General features: G+C 43.7%; 1 protein-coding gene across 1 annotated transcript; it reads right to left on the reverse strand.

Annotated features, from left to right (window-relative positions):
• Positions 1–5,434: 5,434 nt before the first annotated feature.
• FOXB1 (forkhead box B1) lies at positions 5,435–7,343 on the reverse strand. Its single transcript, XM_074966168.1, has 2 exons — positions 7,008–7,343; positions 5,435–6,649 (listed from the first exon to the last, which is right to left on the reverse strand). The coding sequence occupies exon 2, from the start codon at positions 6,623–6,625 to the stop codon at positions 5,663–5,665; it is 963 nt and encodes a 320-aa protein (XP_074822269.1). The 5' UTR covers positions 6,626–6,649; positions 7,008–7,343; the 3' UTR covers positions 5,435–5,662.
• Positions 7,344–11,958: the final 4,615 nt, after the last annotated feature.

Genomic DNA, 11,958 nt, shown 5'->3' on the forward strand with positions numbered 1-11,958 from the left:
CTTCCGTCATACAAGTTGAAACAAAATGCACCTGCAGGCAGTTAAATTCTAAGCTGTTTGCTGTACTTTTTCCACAGACTGTGTTGCATATAACAATTAATTATGGACTGTAATGCATGCTTCAGGACAGGCTTCTCTAGTGTGCTAAACAATGCAAACATTTTCTTTACAAACTCCTGCAAGGACAGCTATATGAATAATGTGGGTGAACCTAAAAACCAGTTGTACTGGTGTGAATCAGGATTAATGTAAAGCCAGTGATAAGTTACCCTCTTATAGATCCAGAATAAGTGAGATCACAGTCGGACCCTTGAGTATTTGTTCACTTGCTTTCTTGCGTATTAGGTGGCTTTCATGCAACAGTTTCCAAATCTGAGTTATAACTTGATGAAGATGCAGTGAGGTAATAAAGTATAGTCTAGCCAAAGGGCAAGGAACATCTATAGACACACATCTGGATACATGTATATAGATACAATACACACACAAGATGAACTATCCTCAGCCAAGTAAAACAGCAGTCCTGAGATTTGCAGCTATAGAATTGAACTATTGCCCATGGAATATATGTCCTCATGGAACTGCTGTATTTCTCAGGATGCATGTAATCAGCTTTGGACCAGAAGCTGATTCTCTTCCCTCTCCCCCCCACCCCCCCAGCCCCATTCCTTCCTCTTTTAAATACAAGTAGTATTTCCAAAACTGTATGATAGCTCAGCATGATAAATCCTGCTTGTAAACCCTGAGCCTTTTTCCCAAACCCGGCGTGCCAGTGCAGCTTGCACTGTAGTGCAAACAGACCCCCAAAAATGAGAGAGGAAGGTAAAATGAATTTAAATTCCAAAGGGGTTTCAGAGCTGGTTTCCTAGTTCCCGAGTCAGCTATGTGTTTGTGAAAATTCAGCCTTTTTGTCCCTTAGAAAAAAAGGGCTAAATCTACATCGGTGGCCCAGTCTAGGTTTGCTATTCTTTGCATTTTCTATTCAAGTGAATGAGAGTGAATGAAGTGGCCTGGGACCCTTTATTTGATCTACTCAATTGCATAAAGTGACAGAATTCTAATATATTTGTTTAATGCTCTTCAATGGGGCTTTCACTTGCTAGCTTGCAAATGAAGCCTCGATCTGCAAAGTTTTGTCCTTTTTCTTTCTCCCCCTTTTTTTTTTTTTTAGCAGGGGGACATATTTCATAACTTGGGCCATGGTGTGAAGTGATCTCGAGAGGAGTTTTAGACTTGAAAAGTGGGAAATAAAGAAACAGATGTGAAGTTATTGTAAATTCCTATCGTGGGCTCTGGGGCTATTGTAAACCCACTGCAGGCGGTCCAAAGCCTCTCTTTTTCATGCTATAATTGAAACATATTAATTAGATAATTTGTTGTTAGTTTAAAAGAAACAAATACAGCCTCTCCAAGGCTTCACAGCCTGGATTCCTTTTTTTTTTTTTTAAATCCACCAAGTGACAATTATATTGAGATTTAAAGATAATCCTGCACAGAAATCTACAAAGATCTAAAGTTCCCGATCTGTGCTAAGGAGCACTTAAAAAAAAAAAAAAAGATTTTGCTTGTAAAATCCCCTCAGGGATCGCTGTGAGCTTCTTTTCAGGCTACCTGGCAAGATTGCTCAAGACACAGATCGGAGGCCATGCTTGAAAACTGTGGAAAGAAAATAAATATTCTTTAGTGTCAGAAGGATCCTGGCTCCTTTCAATAGGGTGACTCGGTCCTATTGGGTTGGAGTCTGCTCTCACAGCGGACAAAAATAAGAAATATACCGCCTAGAATGTATCCAGACCTTATGCATTGAAATGAAGCAAAAATCCGAGTGGCGAAGCACGAGTGGGTTTTTGCTGGCTTGCCTTACACTCTGGAGTTGGAATGCACTCTCTCTCTCAAAAAAAAAAAACAAAAACAAAAACAAAAAAACAAAAACAAAACACAAAAAAACAAAAAAAGCTTTCTGTCTGAAATTCCGTGCCCCTTACATCAAAGTATACGCTTAGTTTAAAATTTATCAGTGGCAAAAATAATTGCAAAGCACCCTTGAGTAAAGTCTCCAAACAAGATTCCAGCTCGGGAACCTGTGGTGTGTGTTTCATTCCTCCCCCCTCCCCGTTATATTTTGCTGTTTTATTTTAGATCTGAGTTTATTGACTTTGGACTTGAGCCATTAGAGATTTAACAAGACAAAGCAGTAAATTCAAGAGACGCTCTGAATTGCTTATTTGTTGGCATACCTTTGAGATAAGTATCTAAACCTTTACCAATGAAAGAGCAAAAAGAATGCCTTGTGAGTTTCCTATTAAAATTTAAATAATCAGCACCCATTATGGTCTCTTTCTGGTAGCTTAATATGAAAGAGTGTGCTGGATATTGCCAAGAAAACCGCGCATGTGGCAAATTGTGGTAGTGATTGTTTACAGATGTAAAAATTGCATTGAATAACATAAGAAAGAGAAATGATTTTAAAGGGTTTTTTTTAGATTCCTTCTCTAGTAGGGATTATATGGAAAACAGAATAATTTTTAAAGGTGTAACTACTGTATGGTTTAAAATTACCCTGCAAGTGTAACTAGATGCAGTCCCATCTTCTCAGCTGAGTTCAGATTTCATCTCCGATTTTTTTTTTTACACTGTTGGATTTTTTTTTTAAAGAACTCGCAGGAAAATGTAGGTCATCGCTTGTTTAGGAAAAGTTTGTCGAGTTTTGTGTCCATTGATCTGGTGATAAGTTTTGAATGCTTTCTTTAGCTGATCGTGTTGATATAATCGTGAGTTGGACTTGATGAATGAGTTCAGTTGTCCCCCATCTGACAAGCTTTAGCAGCTTCATGCATTTTAATCAGCCCAATGATTCATGTATTTTCCACCTTTTTTTTTCCTGTGTGTGGGATCCGTTCTTTAAAAAAAAAAAGAAAGAAAAAAGTGTCGCAACTGGATTGATTACACTCTACATTAACCTTAAACTTTTTTCAAGCACCTTACTATATGTATTTAAGGGAGATGGGGTTGTCGCTATCTCTCAAATGTCTACATCTACAGACCCATAGAAATATACCTCTTTAAAATCATTTACAGTTTATTCTTGCATCCTGTAGGTTCATTAGAATACAATGTCTGTTTTCTTTTTAATAAGTATTTAAGTATCTCATTGTAATGTAACTAAATTATTTGAACGGTCTCGCCTCTGAAAGGCTAACACACTAGTTTTATTTGATTATCTCATGAATTTGAATCATGGATTCTCAATAATTCTGTAGAATCCTTGCAAAATCCTAAAAATAAATGAAAAAGAAACGCATTGGAAACTCTGAAATCCAGATTTCAACGTAGTTTACCGTAATTTTCTTTGTATAAAATAATTATCTGTTGATTTACAGATAAAAGAATAATACTGTATGTTACAGTGTGTAATGTAGGTTTTTTTTTTAAAAAAAAGATGTTTAGTTAATATAGATGAAAGAACAATAGCTGACGTAATTAAAATACTTTTAAGAGGTTTAACTCAACGATAAAATAGAATGCAATGTTTTATATTAAGGTTTGGAAATATTTTGATCTACCTCTTGTATTACAAAATTCTAATGCTTCTAGTCTTTAAAAAAACATTCAGTCCTTTAAAGATGTTTTAAAATCTGATTTGCAATCTAGTATTTCAAAGGTTCGTTTATTGTTATAGTTATTCGAGAAAAAGTATCTATGCGTGTGTATTGTATGCATACACACACACACACACACAAATATATAGTTAGTATATAGGTATATAATGCACACACCTATATAGGAATGAAAAGTGCACGTTTGGATGTGTACACACACATTATATGTATTACATATGTTATATATACTAATGTAGTCTATGAACTGTAGCTTGATTTCCATTTGGTAGTCATTTGAGAATGACCATCTTATGTAGAAAACTACTGTATTTTATTAAACAATTATATTTATAGATAATACTCTTCCTCCTATGACAAATGTATGTAGATAATCTAAAAATTGAAATATTGTATTTCCCCCTAAATTAATATTGTTATTTTCCTGGTACAAACTCTTCAAAAAGACGAATAAGAAAGTAAATCTGAATTTACATATTTTAATGAGAAAATAGTATTTGGACGACTAGGTTCATAATTTAACGTAGACACTTTTTTTTTTTTTTTTACTTTTGTCTTAAAACACGCATGCTGGTAACAAGAACATCAATATTTAAAATGCCATGCTCATTCTGTACAAGGAAAAAAGTTAAAAAGGAATTTCTTTACAGCTGCGATGAACACTACAACGTTTTGTTTTTGTCTTAACTTAAGCGGTTCACAAGAGTTCGGTTTCCAGCAAACTACCTAAAACTAGAAAGGAATATAGCAAACAAAAGTGCATGTTACACATTTAATAATCATTCCTATTCACAGACATTTACAGCGTTCCCCAGCACCCTCTCAGTTTGTCTGAAAAGTTCCAACAGAAAACAGGAATACCTCCCATAGTCTGAACCTGTTGGGGTACTTCCCTACACTTCACCAGTGACTTGAGCAGCTTTACATAAGCTACCTTAGGTTGTCTGCTTGGTAGTGGATTTGTTTTTATTTTTCTTTTCTTAAACCATAAATAAATAGCTTTAAAAAATCGACGTAATTAGAAGGTTAACAGACAAATTAACTCCCCCTCCCCTTCCACCTGAAAATTAAACATCCACATGACAACAGGTACTGCAGAAGAGGACCTCATTTGATTCACAGGACAGATTGAAGTTCAGTATTTACATTAGAACAGCAGTTTTGTAAACAATATACGTTTTCAGTGTGAACTGATGTCTTGCCATTTGCATGGTTTCCTGTCCTTTTGTACTTAATATACATTCTTGTATACAAATCTTGATACAAATCTGTATCCACTGTGTAACTTCCCCAAAACAAACTATGCGGAAGCCCATGGAACTTTTCAGCCATTGGATGGTAACTGGCCGTCTCTCAAGTTATGGGGACCTGTTTAATACTTTCATTGTAATGCTGTAATAGGTATGGAGAGAGAGAGAGAGATAGATCTATATGATATAGATAAAGTACGTGTCATTTTAAAAAGTAATTCACGAGGGGTTCGGGTAGATCCTGCCATCTTTAAACTCTGTGTAAAAAAATAAATTGGAAACGAAACTTTTAAGTGTTTCCAAAATCCAGCTGATTTGTCACTTGGAAACTGGAAACATGAACTGTTTTCACGAAGCCATCTGCAACCACTTCAGACTCTTTATGGTTTTAAAGACAGGTCCCGTGGAAGAATGTTGCTCTTCCCAGACAAAGGAGGGAAAAGAGGCAAGCTGTGCCGGGGTTGTCTAACTCTCCAGCACTCATTTCAGTGGGGGAAGGTGCCTTAAGTACCTTTGGAAACCTAGTGATGCAAATGGCACTTTATACACACGCGGGGGGGGGGGGGGAACTAGACACTTTTCGAGTGTTTAAAACTAAGTTAAGGAGCACCCCACAAACCGGCAGGGGCTCGAGCTATTAAAGACGGGTACGCCAGAGAGGCAAACCAAAGACCGCTTCCATGAATAGCAAACCTCAAGTGTTCCCGCCGGCAGTTTTCTCTCCTCTCGAGGAGCAAGAAAAGGCCGAGGAAAGTTTGGAGCGAGCCGCGGAGCGTCCAGGCCGGGCTGGCCGTGTCAGTGCACGGCTACCGAGTGCAGGGCCGAGGCGGGGCTGGTCAGGGTCTCGCTGGGCGTCGCGGGGCTGCTTTGGCTGGTGGCTGTTTGGGAAGAGGTCGGGCTGAGCGAGGGGGGCGAGTTCGAGAGGATGGTGGGGATGGGCGCCGGCAGGGCCGGCAGGGCCGGCACCGCCGCCGGGGTGGGTTTGATGGGCACCGGGATGGCTGGCAAAGTCTGGCCCCCGTGGCACAGGGGCTTGAGGGGCACCCCGTAGGCACTGTAATCGCCGCTGGCCATGGAGATGGGGGTGGCCGTGTCTATCATGCCGGGGCTGTACATGTGGGGCCAGCCGGTGCCAATGGAGCTGCCCACCGTAGTCAACTGGTTGGGGAGCGGGTAGGCGGCCGGCATGGGCTGCATGGCGGAGAAGGCCAGCCCGCCCGGCATCTTGTACTCGCGGGCGATGATGTTCTCGATGGCGAAGGGGTGCTTGAAGCCGGAGGGCTGGGAGACCCCCAGGCCGTAGGTGGACATCTGCGGCAGGTGGGTGCCGCCGGCCGCCAGGGCGCTGAGCCGCAGCTTGGCCTGCTGCTGCAGGTACTGGGCCGCGTCCGCCGGCTTGCTGGGGGCCAGGTGGTCGGACTTGAGCACCTTGAAGCGCTTGCGGCGCCGCAGGAAGCTGCCGTTCTCGAACATGTCGCCGCAGCTCGGGTGCAGCGCCCAGAAGCTGCCCTTGCCCGGCTGGTCGGGCCGGCGCGGGATCTTGATGAAGCAGTCGTTGAAGGAGAGGTTGTGGCGCAGGGAGTTCTGCCAGCGCTGCGTGTTCTCCCGGTAGTAGGGGAACCGGTCCATGATGAACTTGTAGATCTCGCTCAGGGGCAGCATCTTCTCCGGCGAGCTCTGGATGGCCATGGCCGTCAGCGAGATGTAGGAGTAGGGCGGCTTCTGGTCGCTGTACGTGTTCCTGCCCGGGCGAGGCATCTTCGCTGGGGGACCCGCCGAGATCTGCGGAGGGGCGAGCGGGGTAAGGCAGGGGGCAGGCGGGCTACGCTTTAAAGCTGGCCTGGGTGTGTGTGCGCAAGGGGGGGGGGGGGAGGGGAAGGGCAGGCGTGTGAGGCACTAAGAAGAGACAGATCGGAGTTGATCCCCCAGGGGTACAAACACCCAAACCCCTCCAGCCCCACGGGGGGAAGCGATCTACCCTTCTCCCGAGCTAGCCACCGCGCTCAGCCGCTAAGTTACTTCAGCTGTTTCTCTGCCGGCCGGGGACCCCTTGCAGCAGGGCAGAGAAGGGGCTGGGGACCCCCCTGGAGCTGGGCAGAGAAGGGGCTGGGAGGGGACCCTCCCCGCCAGCAATGCCCACCTTAAAGTTGCTGGAAGTTGACAGTCCGCATCCGGGATGCAGCTGGGAGTCTGGTCTCCTTTTCCGATCCCTCCCGGTTCTCACGCTCCCTTTCCGGCCGCTCCGCTTAGTTTTAGTCCTGAGGAAGCAGGGAGCTGGCTGGTCTGTGGGAATCCTCTCGCTCCCCTCCCTTCTCCTCGGAAGGCGGAATCAGGGATCGGGTTGTTTCACCCCCAGCGGCAGCTGGAACGGAGCAGGGGCTCGCTTGCTTCTCTGCAGCCGAGATGAGCTAAGTACTTGCCTCCATGTCCTTCCTCTAACCATCTGATAGTTTTATGTGGTGACATGAGCAGAAAAGACCCCTGTAGAGGCGCTTCATTAATGTGCCACTTCTTTGCTATCATATGACAATCGCCTTGGGAGGAGGGAGAGGGGGAGGAGGGTGGGCTGAAAGAAAGGCATAATCTGGTTTCATTTACACCTATTTACATGGACACCTTGGGCCAATAGGAATCATTTCCATTTGAAGACAAGGCGAGGGGTGAAAAGGCTCAGCAACCGGAATTGAAGTGTGATGGCACCCAGTAACAGTGTGCGTGCGAAGGTATGCACTAACCTTTCTGTGGACTTTGCCAGGGAGCTTAGTCTGCAATTCACACTTACAAATGGAGCTGCTGAGCAGTGGGATGTTTGACATGGAAATTGCTTGGCTGGGGTATTCTGTTTGTTCTGCATTGTTATCTGATTTGTATTGTTGGCTAACTCAAGGCAAGGCTTTTTCCTCTAACGAGAGACTTTCTCTTTGCCAAATCAAACGGAGCCCAAGCCTGGTTTCCAAAGGGTTAGGCTGATGAAAATGCAGTGTTGGGGTCCTACGTAACAAACATGTCGAAGTTTTCATTACTCTGTGAGCTACTTCCCCTGAAATTTAGAAATGAGTTGTCTTGTTACCACCAACGTTTTGGTCTTAACAAACTTGTGGTCATACTAAAAAGAAAACACCATGGGTTATTTTAGATATTGGAGAGTCTGATTTATGTAAATTGCCTCTCAGTTGGATTTCAGACCTGTGGCAATTTTACTGGATCCCAGGCGATACAAGTAACAGCTGTGACTGTAAAAACAATGTTTAATCATAGTTCCTGTTCTAACCAGGCAAACATCAGATTATACCTTCACACTAATGTATGCAGTACTGTTTAAGAACTGGATTATTTATCCCATCTAACTTGTTAACATGTTAAATAAGGTTTAATCTCCAAGCTAGCACAACTCGAAGTGGTCTGTAATGAAAAAGTGCATTTAGAGATAAATAATGTGCTGATGTCTGTGTGCATTGTGCATGTATATGTTTATATACACAAGTGTATGTGGATGTATATATTCACACACACACACACACACACAATGTGTTATTCAAATCTTAATAACTCTGTTACAGTATGTTGCATGATCCCTTCTATTGAGGGCCCGATCCTGGAAACTTTACTCAGATATGCAGTTGCATTGAAGTCCACGGGCGAACTCAGGAGATTAATGCTGCAGGTTCAGGCCCAAAAGAATGTCTAGGCGCCTGTCAAATGTTAAGGAAGTTGCCTATAATGTATGTCACCTACGAGCAATGATAAAAGATGGACACAGGAAGTGCGAGCCATGGGCTATGTGAGAAAGATCCTTTGTGGTATAAAACACACACATACAGTTCGGCGGTGGTTAATAACTCACCAAAACGTAACTTAAACACGAGGAATTTAGGAGATTAAATAATGTCATTAATATTGAAATGGTTGCAGAGTCTGAGCGCGCCCGCTTGAGATGCAAGCGCACGTTTTTCAATATTAACAGAAGTACTTGTAGAAAAGAAAATGGTCACCTTCTTAATTCAGCAAAAATAAGTGAAGGGGGAGGGGGAAGCGCCTGCTGTCCGTCTGTCTGCACACTGCGATCTGCTGAGAGATGCTCTTTAGTACAGGTTTCAGAGTAGCAGCCGTGTTAGTCTGTATCCGCAAAAAGAAAAGGAGGACTTGTGGCACCTTAGAGACTCAAATAAATTTGTTAGTCTCTAAGGTGCCACAAGTCCTCCTTTTCTCTTTGCTACATGGGAATGACTAATCGTGAGTCCGGGGGAAAGTTACCGCCGTGCAAGCCTCCCTGAATACTTGCAAGAGTGGTTGAACGCTCATTTTATGCTACAGCTGGACGCAAAGTGTTTTAAGTTTGTGCTCCCCCAGTTCCAATCGGGCTGGACGAGTTCCCTTCTCTTGCGGCTGGAAGCCGACGAGAGCATAATGTAAAACTAGCTGTATTTCTAGGGGTCCAAGGAGTGTAATATGTCCTTACTTTAAAAAAAAAAAAAAAGCCAGCTGTCATATCCCTCCCTACAGAAGACTCTGTGGGGAACTCTGGGACGGGCTGTTCAGAGTCAATATTCTTAGTGTTCTCAACACTTAACCCGTCTTGTTTCATTAACAAACTATGAGCTCTTCAATGGCTCCTTTAAATTGTATTGGGAGAAGGTGTGTGTGTGTGTGTGGGGGGCAACTCCCAAGCGCCAAACTTTTTTTTGGAGTGGGAGGAGATGTAATGATGAATGTTCGCTAGAGCTTGGGAGAAACTGCCGTGTGAAATGAGCCAAAACTCCTCCTCTAGCCCCTTGGGACGACCACGGAGAATTCCTGTCTCCCCCCCCCCCCCCCAGTTTCCAAAACCATTTTTTTTATTCTTCTTATTACAATCCACGGTTTGGTTTTGTCCCAGAGGGACACTCTGTCAAAATCATTACTCCGAGGAAACGTCGGACTCCTTAAAAACACGAATCCAAAGGGGGACAAATATTTTTGCCCGATCCCCTTTTTTCAATAAACCTATAAAGATCCAGAAAAATCGACCTCTGCTATCACGTGTTGCTCCGAGTATAAATGATGTATGTTTTTGAGTGGCCCGATTTTTTGAAGGGTAAAGGGCTCTCACAGGAGAAGAGGTAAGGGGGTAGGCGAGTGATCTCCTTAACTAATACAGAAGTTTTGTCCCAGGTTCAGTGTCAAACAAATGCTAGACTTAGAAGAGACGCCCGCGCCCCCCCAAAATGAAGGATTTAAGTGTAATTTACAGGGTGTGCGTTTCTCGTTTAAAACCAACATTAGGGAAGGGGGAGGAGGGCGAGAGAGGCTGCTTGCAAAGTGAATCAATGCCCATTGTGCGGAAAACCAAAACAAACAGACGCTTTTTTGAAGCCTAATTCAAATAAGGAGCGGAGGGGAAGTGTTGGGAAAACTGTATAAAATACACATAAGTCAATTATATCAATGTGCAAACCCAATGGAAATCTATTTCGTGCAATAGCCATTCAGTGTTTCCATGAAGCCCACCCTGGACCACCTTTCTGCATGGAAGGTTCGCAATAGCCTCCTTTCCCACAAGCAGGACCACACACGTTTCCCGATTTGGTAATAATTTATGCTAATTTCCCCCCATAAATCCACAATTCGCTTCAGTGGCAAGCGGGGCTGTTGAGAGAGAAAAAGGAGACAGAAAAGTGACAAATACAATATTGATTTTGAAACCTTCTGTTTGCAGGCAGGTGTGTTGGTTGCAGAGAAAGGGTAGGGGAAGCGAAGAACTTTTCCTAGAATAAAAAAGAAAAAGGTCCACACTGTGAGAGAAGAGCTCACACAACCTTGTTAATATTTACAAAACAGTGGGGACAAGAGGGGCTGGGGGAAGAGAAGTACCGGCTTCTTAGGGTTTCCTAGGTTGCTAAACACAATCCCAGGCTCTAAACAAGCTTCCCCCGTTTGGAAAGTCAACTCCAGGCTGATGGTTGTACGTGCATTTTAGCTAAGCCTCGCGCAGTTTGTTTTTTTTAAAGTTGTGTCTCTCTTTGCTTACTGGGGGCTGGGACGGGAGGGGTGGGAAGAGGAAGCTCATGGATTTCGGTTTAGCTGTTTGTTTTAATTCCAGATTTGGAGTTTACCAAAGCGATCTTGCTGCCTCTGGGAACTGGGGCGCTACGTGCACCGAGGGCTTTGTCCCACCAGACATTCCTGACCAATTCTGCCACTTTGGTGGCGTGGAACTACTTAGCTTTCTTTCAAAAGGATTTCGTTCCCTTCCTATTCAGCACTAAACAAACTCCCCCTGCCTGTCAACGGCGAATTAAAAATTGTTTTTGTGAATGTCCTAGAATCTATATTTGCAATAACAAAATAGCGGTTTAGGCTTTGCAGTGTAAACGGTGCCAGGGCTCAGCTGAGGCAAACGTTTGCTCTCTTAGTCTCCCGTCCTTTCCAAGTGTATTTTAATTAGCTGAACAACGCGACAGGCAAAGCCTCGTGTACCGGCTTTAATGGAATCCTCTTACACCTACAGGCTACCTTTTCCAGTGTTTGCAAGGATCTGAGCAAAGCCACTCAGACAGGTTCCCACAGTCAAAGGTAAAAGGCCTGTTCCTCAACCATTTTATTCGTGCCAGCAGTAGCGATTACTCCTATGAGTAGGTCCCCTCCCCCCCAGCATAAAATGTCAGTAAGAAATACAAATGATGGGCCCGATCCTCCCGCCGTTGAAGCCAGCACCGCCCCGGCCATTGATTTCAATGGTTGCAGGATCTGGCTCTGTCTACAAAGACAGTGAAGGCCCATTATGCACTTTCTGAACTCTCTGCTTTAAAGCTTCAGTTGCTAACAATGTCCATTGCACAGGTTTCTGTCCAGCATCCGGGAGTTTTGTTTGTTTGTTTTGGAGTTTTTGTGTGTGTGGCCTTTTGATGGTAATTTAAAGCACAGTGCTGGGGAGGAAAATGTACCAAGACCTAAGTGTCAACTTTGTCAAAAATAAAAGGCCTTTCCAGGCTACATCGGAATCCCACCGGTAAAGAATCTTTCGTGCTGCATTTTGTTCACCTCATATTAACCACTGGGCTCTTCTGTTTACTTCCCTGGGAACGACATGTGTAGCAAGTGCTCATACACCT

This window comes from Natator depressus, chromosome 10 (assembly GCF_965152275.1).
Source record: "Natator depressus isolate rNatDep1 chromosome 10, rNatDep2.hap1, whole genome shotgun sequence".
NCBI classification, from domain to species: domain Eukaryota; kingdom Metazoa; phylum Chordata; order Testudines; family Cheloniidae; genus Natator; species Natator depressus.